The following is a 17,939-nucleotide window of genomic DNA, read 5'->3' on the forward strand; positions in this document are numbered from 1 at the left end:
CTGAGATAAACACATTGATTAAAGAGTCTGTATGCTTAGTTGCACCCTGTTCAACTTTATTGTGTTGCCAGACCTCCAGGTGAGTGAAGGTTAAATGCCTTTTAGAGGTTTCTTGTTTTTGTCTTTTCAGTGGGCTCTTTTGTAGGTTTATTATTTTAAGATATTCAAGTATTTTCCCCTTTTTGATTTACCATAAATGTTTTCCCCTCGGAACATTCCCTAGTGACAGTCTATTCTGAACCCTTTTGAGTACAAAATCCTTGATGAAGACATCTTGGAAAGGGAGGTAAAGGGGAATAGGAAAATAGAGAAGCTTCTGAATCATCTTCGAAAATTTGGAATCTGGATGCTTGACGGTGGTCTCTTTGTTAAGAGTTTAGCATCCGGACCTTAAGGCCACACAATTAATATTCCCGCTGGCATCCTAAGGACTCTCTTTGAAAGAGCCTGTTGTCCAGTTTTCAGGCCCCATTAGGTAATTTCCCGCCCAGGAGCCTGGCCTAAAAAGAATGTCGGTGTTTCCCTTCAGGTATAGGTGCCTGGGGTCAGGGGGAGAGGGAAAGGCAAGGGGTGGAGTGGGAGGCGGGTGATCGACAGGGATAGAAACCGTGTCTCCTCCTCCCTCTGAATGTGAAATAGCCAATGAGGTGGCGCGGCCGGCCCGGCCCGGCCGCCAGTGCCATATAGTATGCAGCAACCCGAGGAGTCACGTTGGGGGAACGGCAGAAAGCAGCTATCCTTTTACACTACTTTGCTCTAGCAGCTATCTTAATGGTGACTGCGTGGCCGGGGGGAAACCTGATCGGCCAGATCCAGCCGAAACCGGGAGGGAGGGAGTGGGCTTTCCGGAGGGGGGGAGGAGGGAGGGAGACGAAGAAGGAGGAGTAAGAGAGGGGGAAAGAAAGAGGAAAAGAGTGCGAGGGAGTGAGGGAGGGAGGAAAATAAACAACAAAAAATGTCCTCTTCCTCCCCCACCGGGCAGATTGCAAGTGCGGCGGACATCAAGCAGGAGAATGGGATGGAAAGCGCCTCGGAAGGGCAGGAGGCGCCCCGAGAAGTGGCGGGGGGCGCGGCGGCGGGGCTGAGCCCCCCGGCTCCAGCCCCTTTCCCCCTGGAGCCGGGGGACGCCACGGCCGCCGCCGCAGGGGTGAGCGGAGAGGAAGGGGCAGTGGCGGCAGCGGCGGCGGATCAGGTACAACTCCACTCGGAACTTCTGGGCAGGCACCACCACGCCGCGGCCGCCGCCGCCGCCGCCGCCGCCGCCGCGCAGACCCCACTGGCCTTCTCGCCCGACCATGTCGCCTGCGTGTGCGAGGCGCTGCAGCAGGGGGGCAACCTGGACCGCCTGGCCCGGTTCCTGTGGTCGCTGCCCCAGAGCGACCTGCTACGTGGCAACGAGAGCCTGCTGAAGGCGCGGGCGCTGGTGGCCTTCCACCAGGGCATCTACCCCGAGCTCTACAGCATCCTCGAGAGCCACAGCTTCGAGTCGGCCAACCACCCGCTGCTGCAGCAGCTCTGGTACAAGGCGCGCTACACCGAGGCCGAGCGAGCCCGCGGCCGGCCACTGGGCGCCGTGGACAAGTACCGGCTGCGCAGGAAATTCCCCCTGCCCCGCACCATCTGGGACGGCGAGGAGACGGTGTATTGTTTCAAGGAGAAGTCGCGCAACGCGCTCAAGGAGCTCTACAAGCAGAATCGCTACCCTTCGCCCGCCGAGAAGCGGCACCTGGCCAAGATCACCGGCCTCTCCCTCACCCAGGTCAGCAACTGGTTCAAGAACCGCCGGCAGCGCGATCGGAACCCCTCCGAGACCCAGTCCAAAAGGTGAGCGCCAACTTTCCTCCTCCTCCCCCTTCCTCTCCCCCACCCCCTTCCCAGCTTTCTTTTCCTCCAAGTGCTCGCAAACATGGCGCTTACCTTCCCCACCAGCCTGGTCCGGCTGCCCACCTCTCCCCGCCCCCCACCTCTCCCCGACCGGAGGATGGGGGGGGCGGCGGTGGCGAGAGGCGGGGGAACCTCCCTCCTTACCCTCCCCCTCCTCCCCCCAGAAGTTTCTCGTCGCCCGCCTAGGTCTCAGTCCCCGCCCCCACCTCGGCTGGTCACCGCCGCCCAGTTTCCCACCCCCATCACGCTGGCTTTGAAGTTGCCACTCTCTCTCGGGTTCTGGCGGGGCGCAGGAGCGTGTGTAGGCGCCGGAAAGGGAGCTCTGGTTGCCGCCCGAGGCCCACGAAGGTTGCCAGCGCGGGCCGGGGTCTGCACCTCCAGCGGGTCACACCGGCCGGGCGCGTGCGCGCGCTCCTAGACACTCCCCCCCCCCCCCCCGCGGGATTCGGCTGCCCTCCCCTCCCGCCCCAACCTGCGCTGGAGGTCGCCTTGGCCGCTCTGGAGGGATGAGGGTGTTGGTGGGGGCTAGCGTTTCAGAAGGGGGGCTGGGGACGTCGAGGTTTTATGTGACAGAGTTAATCATTCACCCTGCGCGCTGTGGTTCCCTTCGCGGCCGCGGCAACGTGGGGTGTTGGTGCGGCTGGCTCTGCCGTGTTTTGAAACCTGATTCTGAGCTCCTTCGGATCGGGTTTCAGCGCCGCCGGGGCAGTGGGGCTGCGGGGCTTGCTTCCTCGGCCTCCGAACCCTGCCTGGCTCCCTCCCGGGACAGCAGTTGGGGGTGGGGGCGCTATCAGCGCCACACCTCCCAAAGTGCCCACCCTGGCGGGTTTGAACTTTTTGACTGGCAGAGTTTTGGGCCCCAACTGGTAGAAAATGGGTTTTCCACCTCTTTTGTGCGGTCCTTTCGAGTCAGACACCTGGAGGGTGTATTTGGTGTATTGTTGAGCGAACTGTGGAGAAAGAAGGTCGCCTAAAGGGATGGTGTCTCCGGCCACGCGGGCATAGGACAGAAAGAACCCAAAGCAGCTCGAAGGTTCTGCCCAGAGAAGGAACTTGGGCGCCAGGGAGCCCGTCCGGGCCGAGCGAAAGCGATCGCCCGGCGCATTCCAGAGTCCGCCGCGGTCCGCCCTTGCCGCTCCTGCCCTGCGCCCCCGCCGGGGCCCGACGGCTCCGGCGCTCCTCGCCCAAGGCAGGGAGGGAGGCGCTGTGTCCGACCGGGCCTCGCGATTATCAAAACAAAACGCGCACTGCGACCTGCGTGCATCCTTCCGCAGACCTGCGGGGAGACCCAGAGGAGGCCCGTCGGTCACCCCGCGCCAGCTTGTGGCAGCGGATCCCGTCGCTCGGAGCTCCGTCGGAATCCTCAGGGCCCGAGGCAGGGGGTGGTGAGCGGGCGTGGCGCGCAGGCCAGCTGCCCTGCAGCCTCCACTCCCCGGCTGGGCGCGTTCCCCGTCTCCCCAGCCACACTCTGCCGGCTTTGCGTACCCCCCCCCCAACTCCACACCCCCCGCCCCCGGCCCAGTTGCTTGGTTTAGGCCCCTCTCCGGATCTACCTCCCACCCGCACCCCCGGTGAGTCACCCTCGCAGACGGCGACGGCGGCTCAGCTTCAGCTCGTAAATCAAAGCGCTTTCTGCGCTCCTGGCCCCGCAGCCCAAAGCCCGGGTAATCCCCTCCCCTCCGCATGAAAGCGAACCGACCGCCGGGCACTGCAAGGGACGTGGATCTTCTGCCGGGGCCAAGTCACACCACGCTTCCAAACTGCCAACTAACTGCCCCTTTCTCCCCCGCCCAGCCTCAGACCAAATGGGAAATCCCACCACTACCCCTCGCCGGATTTGGTATTTCCCCCAAAGTCGGGGAGCTGAGGAACACAGTCCCCGTCTGGAGCAGAAGGAATGAGGGTGCTGGGGAAGGGGTCTGATGGTTACAAGGCTGCTGAGTGACCCACACCCTTTCCCTCCCACCTCACCAGGGCACTGGATGGTGTATGTTAAATAGGCCCCTATGGCTTCTTTTGGATTCAAAGGCGACTGCACATAACAGTTCTTGGGTTGAAAGTGCCTTTCCTACATCAAGGACAGCCACTTTGTTGAATGAGAGAGTTGTCAGTCTGGTGGAGTAGAAGTTTGGGAGCAGGTGAGAAAATGATCTCTTGTTAACTAACTGGCAAACAAAACTGAACACTTCCCACCTCCTGCTCCTTTGGCAGTTTCATTTACCTCCAAGATCACACTAATCTGAATTGGTTTTGAGGGGAGGGGAAGGAGTTCCTAAACAGGAAAGACTGACCACCTCATCTAGGGAGTTTTTTTCTGCAGCATAGGTAGCAGCATATATAACAGGAAGGAATAACTTCAATGCTATAAAAATGTATATACAATTCTCATAGTAAATCCTATTAGCTGAATTTACATCTTCCAGATCTCTGGACTTTGCCTGAATTTATTATTGGTAAAATGATTGGGATAGGAGAGTTTATCTTCCCACATTCTCTGGATGGTCAGAATCTGCTGAAAGTTCTCATAGCTTAAACAGGACTAAAAACTTCCTGCTCTGCTTTCCTTAAATGCTGACTTTAATGGGGTTAGAGCCTGGACTTCTAAACAAATGGCACTATGTAGAATGTCGTCCCTCTGACCTTCTGAATGTCTTGGTTTTCCCCCTCTGCAGTGAGTCAGATGGCAATCCCAGCACTGAAGATGAATCCAGCAAGGGCCATGAGGACTTGTCTCCTCATCCACTCTCCGGTTCATCGGATAGTGTCACTAACCTCAGCCTTTCCAGTCACATGGAGCCCATATATATGCAACAAATTGGAAATGCTAAGATCTCATTAAGCTCTTCTGGAGTTTTGTTGAATGGAAGCTTGGTGCCTGCAAGTACTTCACCTGTCTTTCTTAATGGTAATTCTTTCATTCAGGGACCCAATGGAGTCATCCTTAATGGATTAAATGTGGGAAACACACAGACAGTGTCGTTGAACCCACCAAAAATGGCATCAAACATTGTGAGCAATGGTATATCCATGAGTGACATACTGGGGTCTACCTCCCACGATGTGAAGGAATTCAAAGTCCTCCAGAGTTCTTCAGCTAACCCAGCAGCCACCACTTCTTACAACTCCAGTGTCCCCGTGTCATTCCCAGGGCTGATACCCAGCACTGAGGTAAAAAGAGAAGGCATTCAAACGGTGGCTTCCCAGGATGGAGGCTCTGTGGTGACTTTTACTACACCAGTGCAAATTAACCAGTATGGCATTGTCCAGATCCCCAATTCCGGAACAAACAGCCAGTTCCTTAATGGGAGCATTGGATTCTCTCCACTGCAGCTGCCTTCTGTTTCCGTAGCAGCTTCACAAGGTAAAAGTCTCATTCGGCACCGTCACGCACCAGTGAATGTTTTAGCCAGCCGCTGTAAATGACGCATTTGGTGGGAGCTATAGATTGATGTTACCGTTCAGGTACCTTGTTGGCTGCCACAGCTGCAGAATAGCCTTGATTTGTCTCTCCTCCTTCACAACACCCGTGTAAGATCCAGCTTGTTTGGTTCCCTGGCATCATGGACATGGGCTCGTATTTTCCTAACGACTGAATGGAAAAATACAGGTCATAGCAGATCTTGCCAGTTCTACAATTATAGAAATATGATAAGTCAATTGGTGCTTACAAAATAACCCATTGCTTGACATTTTAAGATTAAAAATTAATAAGATTGCTAAGAACACAAAATTAGTCAAGGCAGTTGGTACGAATGTGTACACTTTACCTAAGCATTTTCTGTTTGACCAAGAAGTATTTTAGAAGGGCAGGCTAAAAAGACTGGATCAGTTGTGTTTGATTCATGTTCCTCCTGTAATTAAAACTAACAGAACTAAAGGAAAACCAGAGGAATACGTGACTGGGTGTCTGTGGCTCTGCGTGTGTACTAGCCCCCTAAATGTGTGGGTTTGTTTAGGAAGGCAACCGTAAGCCTTATTATATATGTTTGTGGCTTTACTAAAGGCAATATGCTAAAGCAGACACTGATCTGAAGTTTGGGAAGCCTGAGGCTGATATGCCACGTCTTCACTGACTTGAAGCAAGTCTGATGGCTCGGTGTCATTTTTTGTATATAGAAACAGGAATAGTCAGAATGGCAGTGGAGGTGGTATGGCCCCTTAAAATTAGGAATGGGGGATGTCACTGACTGTTTGCCTTCCTGCAAGCAAATCTGAATGTCCAGATTTCTACGAAGCCAAAATTAAGTCATTGTTTGCCTTAAAGATCAGCTTCCTGTAAAATGGCTTTATCAAAAAAATAGCCATTTATGCACAACTATTTTTTGCTTCCACAACTATGATCTACTTCAGTTTATAGGAGGCATTAATGGAAAAAATGTTGTTGAGTACATTTCATTCTATAAAATCAATTCTCAGGTAAAAGGGTAGTAAAACACGAAACTCCGGCAGCACACCATGTATTTCTTCATTGTTCCAAGTTCTGGAAAGGATTAAGTGAAATCTTTATCCAACCTAAGGCAAAAGTATGGAAACCACAAGGAAAGTCAAAGTGCTTCATTTTATAATAATTTAATGTGGATCTAACCCCTTTTCTCTCTTTAGGAAATTTCCAAACAGTAGATAACATTTTAAAGACAACAGATTTGAGCAAAAAGTCTGGTATGTACACTGGGGGAGAAGAAAAGCAGAAATAGTTTTCACATGTAACCTAGAAATATGCTACTAGAAAAGTATTATAAACTAAAGCTAATTTTTTTTTAAGATTTTTTATTTGAGAGAGAGAGCGAGAGAGAGAGCACGAGAGCAAGGAGGGTCCAAGGGAGAAGCAGACTCCCCGCTGAGCAGGGAGCCCGATGCGGGACCCGATCCAGGGACTCCAGGACCATGACCTGAGCCGAAGGCAGTCGCTTAACCAACTGAGCCACCCAGGCGCCCCATAGCTAATTTTTAAAATGGGACATTTAATATGAATAAGAATAGCATTTTCGGTTAAAATAGCTAAGATCAAATAACAGAGCTGTCAATCCTTAGACTGGGTGTATTAAAGGCGTAAGTTTAACCAGATGGGTCCAGGAAGCAACGTTCCTTTATAGTAATTATGGACTGCTGTTCTCAATAAAGCATTTGGGGATTCAGGCTTTCTCAAAAACAGATACTGAAACTTGCCTTAAAATGTGTAGACAAGGTAGATTATCTTTCAATAGTTAGTATTTATATGCGGAGTTTCTACATCTTTTACTCACTTCATAATCTGACAAAATAAGGGTTTCTTTTCCTTACCGTCATTACAAAGTTAGGCTTTTCACCTATGTCCTTTTTCGTTTGGATTTTTTTAACTGATTTTGAAATTATTGTCCAATTTATAATTCAAGTGCAGTTATACTTAAATATCAAGTTTTGGATCACATCTGCTTTTCCTCCTTCATTCATATATGTTATAATTTCTACACATTCAAAAATATTATTTTATTTATATTCAATAGCAGTTGGGGAAAATGTCCTGTCATATTATTTATGGTTCCCTGAAAAAAATAACTAATCGTTTTGTTCGCATATACACAGGCAAATAGTTTCACGAATACATAACACATAGCAAAATAAATATTTCAAATGATTTTGCTACAGTTTAGCAGTCAACAAGAATTCTAAAGCACACTTAAGTTGAAGTCAAGTAAAAGCCTTTTCATTTGTTTGGCCTGGAACAAACATTTGTGTTAGGAAAGAACCCAAACATATGTAGAGATGTTTTTATTAACACCAGTATTTCCATGAAGAATACTTTCTGGTGGTTATATTTTTTTTAAAGCTTAAATACAGTGTTTTCTTTCTTTCTTTCTTTCTTTTTTTCATTTAAAGACATTCCTTTGCATTTAAGGTGCTTAAAAAGTGTTTGGGAGACATATAAACAGCCCTATGACATTTATTTATCAATATACGTGGTACTATAATCACAGTTATTCTAATTCAAGAAGGGAAATGTTTTAGGTGAATTACCTTTAATATTGAGCTGTTTTCTCAAAATAATAGTTTACTGAACATCTAATTCAAGATCAGGGTAAACAACCCATCTGAGTAATTCTGTCACAAAATTCCCTCAGGTCCACCTTTCAGTGGCAAGACAATTACCATCATTTTACTGTGCCTATGTAAAGACTCAAAAAGAAAAGGGTTTTACTTGATAGTAGGAGTGAGGGGAAGGGTCTAATTCATCTCCATTGTCTGAGTTACCTGATTTTGAACATCTTCTCAGCTTTCCAGTTAGGTTTCTTTTTCTACTTCTGGTCTCTGTAGACCATTATAGTGAGAGCCTCAAAATACAAACCTTTTAAAGAAGCATTAGCTCTAGTTATTTACATTAATCTGTAATTTTAGAAGTACATTTTATTATTATCATTAATTCTTCCTATCACTGCAACCCTGAAAATTCAGAACTGGCACAACAAAAGAAAAAACTATTGAATATTTTGTTGATTTGACATTACTTTATGGTTAGTTTGGTGAAAGTTTGAAACTTGTCTGTACAGGTTTATATGGTTAACTTCAGGCCCCAGGGCAACTCATTTTATGGGGATTTTCTACACATCCATTTATGTCGGTTACTGAACTTGTCCTGAACAAAGGCATTTTGTTTTGCATTTGTGTTTTCTAGTTCTAACTGGCAGAGCTAGCTACAACTATCAACTGACTGAGAGAAATCGAGTTGGTAATAGTGAACCAGAAACTTGACGGAAATTAGAACCTGGAAAAAAAGGTTTTCTCACACTTGGTTTCTAAACCAGTAGTTCTCACTTCCCACTGTGTCATCAGACTTACTTGGGAGTTTAAAATACACCTGTTCTAGGACTTACTGAGTCAGATTCTCAGGAGGAGAGCCTGGGAATCTGTAGTTTTAAGTGCTGATGGTGATTCTACTGAACCTGAGAAAAATCATGTGTGTAAAAAAGTATCTTTTTTTCTTTCCTTATCAGTTCTATCAATGATAATCTGTACTTTATTTTTTTTAGGTAATATTTCAGTAAATTCAAGCACTTCAGATGGGAGCACATTTACAAGTGAGTCCACCACAGTCCAGCAAGGAAAGGTTTTCTTGAGCTCTCTTGCTCCCAGTGCAGTGGTATACACGGTTCCTAATTCAGGCCAGACTATAGGATCTGTTAAACAGGAGGGCTTGGAGAGGAGCCTGGTATTTTCTCAGTTGATGCCTGTCAATCAGAATGCACAAATAAATGCAAACCTGTCTTCTGAAAATATCTCCGGGAGTGGCCTCCATCCACTGGCCTCCTCATTAGTTAATGTATCCCCAACTCACCATTTTTCCCTGACTCCCCCTACCTTACTAAATCCCACCGAGCTGAACCCTGACATTGCTGATAGCCAGCCAATGTCTGCACCTGTGGCAAGCAAATCTACTGTGACATCTGTCAGCAACACCAACTATGCAACTCTTCAGAACTGTTCCCTTATTCCTGGTCAAGATCTATTGTCAGTCCCCATGACCCAGGCTGCCCTTGGGGAAATTGTTCCTACAGCTGAAGACCAGGTGGGTCACCCTTCCCCAGCAGTACACCAGGATTTTGTCAGAGAACATCGTTTGGTTCTGCAATCAGTAGCTAACATAAAAGAGAATTTCTTAACAAATTCTGAGGGCAAAGCCACAAGCAACTTAATGATGCTGGAATCAAAATCCAAGTATGTCCTAGAGGGCATGGTTGAGACTGTCTGTGAAGACCTGGAAACAGACAAAAAAGAGCTTGCCAAGCTCCAAACTGTCCAACTGGATGAAGATATGCAAGACTTATAAACTTGAGTTCCCTCTCTCTCTCTTTTTTCTGGCATCAGCAGGCAGATCTTTTCACGGAGCCCTGAGGACATAAAGCATTTTCCCATTTCCAGGGAAACACTAGTTTTGTGAGTAAATGAATTCAGGAGACTGGATTGATCTGCATGAAGATCACAGTTAAATATACAGGAATAGAACTGCATTGCTGCAGCTTTTTCGTTCACATATGTTCTCTTTTAAATAGATGGAGACAAAGGAACGAGGTGAAATATATCAAGTCAAAGTGTATCATTTGGTTGACTTAATATAATTCTAAGGTCAAATGGAACTCTATCGTTCTTTAAATTTAAACTGTATACACCTGACATCGGCATTAGAAACAATACAGTTATTTTTGTTTACTCTTACTCCATGGGCATTGATGAGGTTAAGAAGCATAAATGGTACTCCGCACTACTCTGAGGGTTTATTTTTGAATATATGCATTTCTGTTTTTCAACATTTTTGTGAAAGTCTTGGTTTGTCTCTACACATTTCCAAATGTGCTTGCTAATAGTCCAGTGGGGCTGAGAAAGTTTGCAACTCCACTAAAAACTGAAATAAACTTCAGTATGAGTGTAAATATATTAGTCTTATAAGCCAGGATTTGAGGAATTACAGTGAATTTTATTTATGCTGTATATGTTTCTCTTATACTTCAGACACTATGAACTGAAAAGAAAAATGTTTTCTTACTGTTTAATTTATTTTTATTGCTTGAACAGGAAGTGAACATAGTTATTTCCAACAAAGTTTTACTTTTTGTAGGATTTTAAAAGTAATGATTTTTATCAGCAGTCTGTTATGGTCAATATTAGTAACACTGAAACAGGCAATCTAACTCCCAATATTGGAATTTTGGTACTTCTTTTCACATCCTTGTTCTTTATTTAGCAACTCTCTGATTCATTTAAATACGTTTTCTATAGAATTCTATGTGCCTTTATGCCTTGTGGCCTTTTAATTATTCTTACTAAGGTACAGACGTGTCAACAAAAGCACTGATGGCTCTTTTCTATCTAACAGGGTTATTTTCACCACAAAATTGCTTTAAGTCTGAAGAACGTAAGTTTCACTTATATAATTATGTTTATGATGTAAATGGATGAACAACTGATTATATTTGATGCTCTTCATTACAATGAAAATAACAATCATAGATTACCATGTAAAATTAATTCTGTCTATGAAAACAACCATTTTAAACTAAGGAAAGAATATATAAATTCTCTTGAGCAAAACTCTGTCCTGATGAAACTTAGTTCTAAGTGTTTTGGATCAGTTGTTACGTTATGACATACAACTGTTATTTGCACTATATTATCATGTCTTGTTTAAAAGTAAATCTTTTGGGGTTTCTTTGAGAAGCTTGCTTGATAATGTTGTGAGCTGTGGTTACAGTTTTTATCAGGACTGAACCCAAAATGGAATAATACAAATACATTTATGTAGTGAGTAAAGTCTCTGGTGTCTGCAAAGCAAGAAATGTGAGAAAATGATCTCTTCGGAGATGACTTAAAGTCGTTGAACATAAAGATGTTACCAATGTTGCTCTCTTCGAGATCAGAACAAAGAGTGTACTCTTGATCCCAACAGGCCCATCAGCTGAACATGTTGAATAACGGCCATAGAGGACTTACCTTTTCTTGTTATTGCAAATGGAACTCGCAGACATAGGTAAAGAGCCCTATCAAGACTTCTTCCCATCGTTTTGCTAAAGAACTTAGATCCCATCTTTTTTATGGAATTAGTCAATGTTCTTAAACTGCTGAAACTACAGTTTTTCATCTTTTTTTTTTTTTTTAACAAAGTCAGGTGTTTTAGAGTTCTCTTCTCCTCCACCACTACTTACTCAGCTTATTGTTGTTGTTTTTTCCTGTAGGTGTGTGCTGATCATGTTACTGAGATTAATTATATGGTTCTCTAGTGTAGTTTACATGAAAATGATGGCTTTTCACTTGATGGCTGCAGATAGCAAGAGTTTTTGTTCGTTATTTTAAAATACCGATCTAATAAGGGAGATGGGAACGTTTAAAAAGTTATATATATCCTATATATAACTGGAAAAGTTTCATATGTCTTCCAAAAATATAATAAGCCTCTCTTTTATTCACAGTTCTTCCTCTTTTTTTTCTCTTAAGAAAAAGAAAAGATAGCACAAAACTGAAAACTTACCTAGGAAACCCATTCATACTCCCAACATGATGTAATTATACCCATACAATTACTCCAGGTAGCTACACAATATACCAGGTAAGAATCAATGCACATTATAGAGAACTTACTGTTCTTTTCTATTCTTTCAGTAAAATAAGGGCCAGTTGGTTTATAGCCCATACATATGTGAATGAAATAAGATAAACCCCATGATCTCCTTGCACAGAATTGCAAATGTTTTTTGCAATACCAAGGGCCAGACTCAGGACCCTTGGAGTTCATGTGGCAAAATTTCTCTTACATAAACCAATGCTTGAAGATGCTGCAAATGACCCTCAAATGATCCCCGAAGAGGAATCAGAATAGGGGTAAAAACTCTCCCTGCAAAGCCCAACCCCTGCTGCTGGCTGTGGGATTTTTGGTGTGAGGCTCTCTATGCACTCTGCCAGAATTTGGCATTTAGCTCTTAGTTACAGCTAGTAAAGAACAGTTTTATCATTTAAAGAGAAGGTGCATTTGTTCCTCAATCAAGCAAAAACACCTGCGTTGTAGTGCTTCATAGCTCATATATATTTATAGTAACAAAAAGACTGAGTCGTACATGTTTCAGTGCCTTTCTTGTGTCATGAAAGGCAAGTAGACGTTATAGCCATAGGTAAAAAATGTGTAGTTAAATTGCACACTGACCTTAAATCTCCTTGTATATGCCCTTGCATCTTGCATGTCAAAAGTTGGATTATTGGGCATGTGTTGCAGCCTGCCCTGCTACGTTAGGCAAGTGGGTGTTAGTACATCGCCAGAAGTTCTTCATTCTTTTACAATGTTTTCGACAGATCATCTCATCATAAAAATATAAATAATTCAGGACATTTGTGGGGAAAAGAATTACATTTTACAAAAGATGTTTTGAAGTCTTCCTAGAACTTAGATGATAGAGCCTAAAAAGAGTTATTTTGTATCTAGTTGAGACATTTCGTGTTAATTTAATATTACCGCCGTACATTTTATTAATCCAATTATGTAGCATGTGACTCTTGGCTTTCAGGGTTCTCAATTTTTGTTCTTTTGTTGCATGTACTGTATGTTTAGAGGAGACCGGTTATATACTCAATATGGTTTTACTGTGCCTTACACAAAGAGAAAATCTATACAGAATGTATATCATGGGGTGGGGTAACAGAGTCTCTACTGCACTGTTAGGTGATGGCACACAGAGCATGTCCCAGAACATTTCTGTGCTTAATTACCCAACCAAAGAGATCTAAAGTATGTATGTTGTACTGTAATAGGGGTTTATGCCTGGACAATTAAGTGTTTTATTTGTTTTCTGAAATGATGTGAACTTATTTTTCTAAACACTATGCTAAATAAACTTTATATTTATACATATGTTGTTCTTAAAAAGTTATTTATCGCTGGGAAAAAAAAAAAGAGAAGAGTAGGGAAAAAGAAAAACAAAAACCCACACAAACATTCCATAGGCTGGCAGGTACAACAACAAAAGGAGTCATTTTAGAACAATCTCTGTTGGTCTTTGTACAAGATTATGCAATTCACTTAATTGTATTGCATACCCAAAGCTAAGTGATTAGATTTCATCCTCAGTGTAAAGAAATGTTTCCTATGCATCTGGGTATTCCAAAATCTGACTCTCATACTCTAAAAGGTTTATTGGAATTAAATTCAATGATCCAAAGACCTTTCCATTCCCAACCTTACTGGATGAGCTCAATATAATGCATCTTTCAAGCATTCCCATTAACCAAAGTCTGGTTACACCGCAGTTGGGTCCACCAGTGATTTGACTTGAAGATACGGACACAACTGCACCACTGAAGACTCAGCCCTGCTACAGTTTGATCCTACCTTTAAAATTACATGACCTCTGGGGGCGCCTGGGTGGCTCAGTCGTTAAGCGTCTGCCTTCGGCTCAGGTCATCATTTCAGGGTCCTGGGATCGAGCCCCACATCGGGCTCCCCGCTCGGCGGGAAACCTGCTTCTCCCTCTCCCACTCCCCCGCTTGTGTTCCCTCTCTCGCTTTGTCTCTCTCTGTCAAATAAATAAATAAAAATAAAAAATAAATTAAAAAAAATTATATGACCTCTGATGAGGTATGCCTCCCTCACTGAAATGAAGAGGAACTTGGATAAGGGAGATTGGCACCACCTATACAATTGTATTACAAAACCAGTTAAAGGCATCAAATTAATTTCAGGCATTTCTCGACTTTTTTATGTTCTTGTCATTTGTTTCATTTGTTTAGCAATTTTCTATGTAGCTAAACCAGTTAAAGTGGATAGTGTCTCTGAGTCTAGGGTCAGAGTATTGTGGAGTGATTACATTTTATAACATCTTAACCAAACAGATATTTTAAAACATTTGACAGGTCATTGACCTACTTCAAACATTTGTGACTCTAGCAAACGAAATAAAAACCCTCAAGGGGAATTCAAGAGTTTCAGCTATAGGATTCCATACCACTTTTTCTGCTTCCCTTAAGAAATAATATATGTGGGGTGCTGGGCTGGCTCAGTAGGCATGTGACTCTTGATCTTGGGGTCATGAATAATAGAGCTTACTTAGAAAAAAATAATAAATGTGGAAATTTGCCTTTATACATCACCATTTTCAATAAAGTAGATAGTAAATACATAAAGATATATTCAGATAATGGCCAGTACTATAAAGTCTATAACAAGGTAATGAGATTGAGCATGGGGAATGGTAGAAGTGGGGACACACATTACATTGGTCAAGGAAAGTCTCAAGGAAGTAAACTTAGAACAAAGAGGCGTGAATGAAGAGAGAGAACCAACCCACAAGACTTAGAAAAATAGCATTCCAGACCTAGGGAACAGCAGGTACAAAGACCCTAAGGGAGGAGCAGAGTGGCTGTTAACTCCTAGTGTTAACCCTAGTAGTCATTTAGTAGGAGATGCAATCAGAGAGAGAGGCAGGTAGGTGCCAGATCACAGGTAGAACTTTATTGGTCTGTGCTGAATTGTTTGGATTTGAGTCAGAGAAGCAAGGATTGACATAACATGATTTACACGTTTTTTTTAAAGATTTTGTTTATTTGACACAGAGAGAGAGAGCGAGAGAGGAGAACACAAGCAAGGGGAGCGGGAGAGGGAGAAGCAGGCTTCCCGCCGAGCAGGGAGCCCGATGCGGGGCTCGATCCCAGGACCCTGGGATCGTGACCTGAGCCTAAGGCAGACGCTTAACGACTGAGCCACCCAGGCGCCCCACGATTTACACTTTAAAATATCACTCTGCCTATTCTTTGGAGAATGGTGTTGTAGGAAGCCATTCTTGTGCGGGAAGGGATTAGGAAATTATGTCATATTGTCCTAAGCTGTTGGACAGGAAATACCTCAGGAGCTGTTGAAGCATGTATGGCCGTTTTTTCCTAAATGTCACCAGAATTTCTGCTCCCCAAGCCTTCTGTCTACTCTGCCTCTTGCTGTTAGCCAAAGCCGCCAGCTTCCTGCTATGATTGTCCCAGTCTGAACTTGTGCCCTGAACTCCAGTCTGTAGATCCAGTTCCCTAATGGATATTTTCAGAATGTCCCAGTCACCTATGACTCTACATATGAAAAATTTAAACTATTATGTTTGCCTTAAGTCTGTTTCTCACTCAGTGCTCCTCATTATATAGTAGCACTCATTTATCCACCAGCCAAATAAAAAATCTGGGACTCACTCTGGAGTCTTCTCTCCCTTTCTTCCCACCTCCTCCACCAGATCACTACATCTCTCCATGGCTGCTATTTTACTGTCTCTTGAATCAGTTCCTTCCCCTCCATTTCTAAAGTTACTGCCATAGCTTAGGCACTTATCATTTTGGTTTCTGTGGGGGTTTTTTTTTATATATATTTTATTTTTAAGCAATCGCTACACCCAACATGGGGCTTAAACTCATAACCCCGATATCAAGAGTCTCATGCTCCACTGACTGAGCCAGCCAGGCGCCCCAGCATTTACCATTTCTTGACTGAATTATTACAATCACCTCCTACCTGGTATCTCAGTGTCTGGTCCTCATTCCAGGCTACATTACAATTATATTTAGATGCAACTTTCAGAATTCAAGACTTATTTCAGCCTCGCTTTCCAGTTTAGAACCTTCCATGGTCTCCACTGTCTATGAAATACCATTCAAACCCCTTAACAGGGGCGCCTGGGTGGCCCAGTTGGATAAGTTCTGATTCTTGGCTTTGCACTCAGGTCGTGATCTGAAGATCATGAGACTGAGCTGTGTGTCGGGCTCTGTGCTCAGGGCAGAGTCGGCTTGGGATTCTTTCTCGCTTTTGCTCTCGCTTGCTCTCTAAAATAAATAAATCCTTAAAAAATAAAAACAATAAGCCCCTTAACATACAAAGCCCCCAAGACCCAGGCCCTACTTCTTTGTCTAGTCACATCTGTTCCCCAAAGGGACCAGGTTCTTTCTCACCTACCCAATCACCAAGACTCACTAGATGTCACTAGTGAATCTAGTGATCTGGGAATCTCCGTCTCACCCTCATACAGAATAGTGCATGGCCCATTCTGGGACTTGACAGGGATTTATGCCTTCCCTCAGTGTAGCACTTATCACATCATTATGTGTTTGCTTCTCTGCACTTTCATCTCTGCTTCTCTGGCATTCAGTGTAATGGAGCATAGTAGGCACTTAAAAAATATTTGTTGAATGCACAGTGACTCTGTTATCCTTTCCTTTAAATCATTTCACTTGCTCTGGATTAAGGAACTTCATTTCTAGGGCACCTGCCTGGCTCAGTCAGTAGAGCATGTGACCCTTGATCTTGGGGGTGTAAGTTCAAGCCCCACACTGGGTGTAGAGATTACTTAGAAAATAATAAAATCTTCTTTTAAAAAGAAAGAAACTTATTTGCTAAACTAGTTAAAGCATTATCTCTATTTAGAGCTCAAAAAATAAATCAATACATTTGAGGGTAGAACCTTAAAGTGGCTCTTTGAATCTTCTAGCATTAGTGGATGGTCTTCATGGTAATTATTTTCCTTACTGCTCCAAGGTTTTTTCCACTTACTTCCAAATAGAGGCTGGGTTTCAGAAGATAGAGGTTGGCTAAAGTTTGACAGACAAGTGGGGCATTAGCACAAAATATAGTCACTAAGCTTTTTTAGATCAATGTTTCAAAATAGCAGTGATGTACAGAAAAGCTATTTATACTTATGTATAGATACACTTTCTAAAAATATTCTCTCTGTGGATGTATTCCTATTACTTGTATGTGAACTGAGCAGATGTCTAAAGAGTCTATGAGGAATAGTAAATGGAACGTAGAGTTTAGGCATTAGGAGATCTGGATTCTAATTAGCTTTTAGATTTGGGAAATGTCAATTCACCTCTCTGGAACCTATTTTTTTCCATTGAAATGGATATGTTGGGTATCCTTATATTTGAGATTCATGTAGCTATAAGAAATGAAAAAGGTTAATAAAATGCATGCCCTCCCCCCACCACATAGGTTAAGAAGACCAAATCAATTACAGAATGAAAATACACTGTGACCTGCAGAGTACTACAAATGTAAAATAAAATAATGGATACTGAGTCAACAACCTGCGACCCTCTAGGATTATTTAGAGGTGTAGAGTGAGGTGAGGCAGGTCTGGGTCTACACTCTTCCACCTTCTTCACCTGTCTCTACTTTGCTCCCAACGGTTCTGCCCTTCTCTCAGGTACCGCCCTACCTCCCCAAGTGCCTTAAGTGATAACCCTGGTGTGGGTGCTTAACAGTTTAAGATATGATGAGCCCAACCCGTGCCCCCATGGTTTTGCTTTTTTTTAAAGCTCCTCCCCTCTTCTTGGGAATTTGCATTTTAAGGAAGGCTTTTAAAGACACAAAAGAACCAAGCTGTAATCATAATGATAAATTTCAGATTAATAAAACTGAGCAAGGTGTTCCCTTTTCCTAAGAGCAGCAGACGTGTGTGTGTGTGTGTGTGTGTGTGTGTGTGTGTGTGTGAAGCTGGGTATAGGGAGAGAAGGATAGATGAGCAGAGGAAAAGAGAGATTACCTCCATTTCTCTTCTTTGTGTGCTCTACTTCCC

General features: G+C 43.9%; 1 protein-coding gene across 2 annotated transcripts; it reads left to right on the plus strand.

Annotated features, from left to right (window-relative positions):
- Positions 1-705: 705 nt before the first annotated feature.
- On the plus strand, positions 706-13,249 carry SIX4 (SIX homeobox 4). 2 transcript variants are annotated; one of them, XM_034993184.1, is made up of 4 exons: positions 706-774; positions 983-1,824; positions 4,557-5,245; positions 8,889-13,249. In XM_034993184.1, exons 1-4 carry the CDS (start codon positions 772-774, stop codon positions 9,683-9,685), a joined length of 2,331 nt encoding a protein of 776 aa, XP_034849075.1. In that variant the 5' UTR covers positions 706-771; the 3' UTR covers positions 9,686-13,249. The 2 variants fall into 2 exon arrangements, with proteins under 2 accessions (XP_034849075.1, XP_034849074.1); XM_034993183.1 differs by lacking the exon at positions 706-774 and having other exon boundaries at positions 902-1,824.
- Positions 13,250-17,939: the final 4,690 nt, after the last annotated feature.

Source organism: Mirounga leonina, unplaced genomic scaffold, assembly GCF_011800145.1.
Source record: "Mirounga leonina isolate KUSES-001 unplaced genomic scaffold, KU_Mleo_1.0 Mir_82, whole genome shotgun sequence".
Taxonomy (NCBI): Eukaryota; Metazoa; Chordata; class Mammalia; order Carnivora; family Phocidae; genus Mirounga; species Mirounga leonina.

Excerpts from the sequence above, each read along its gene's own strand:
- SIX4 (XM_034993183.1), top strand. The coding sequence starts at position 956 with ATGTCCTCTTCCTCCCCCACCGGGCAGATTGCAAGTGCGGCGGACATC. Across the intron at positions 1,825-4,556 it reads TCCGAGACCCAGTCCAAAAG|TGAGTCAGATGGCAATCCCA; the intron begins GTGAGCGCCAAC and ends CCCCCTCTGCAG. Across the intron at positions 5,246-8,888 it reads TTCCGTAGCAGCTTCACAAG|GTAATATTTCAGTAAATTCA; the intron begins GTAAAAGTCTCA and ends TATTTTTTTTAG.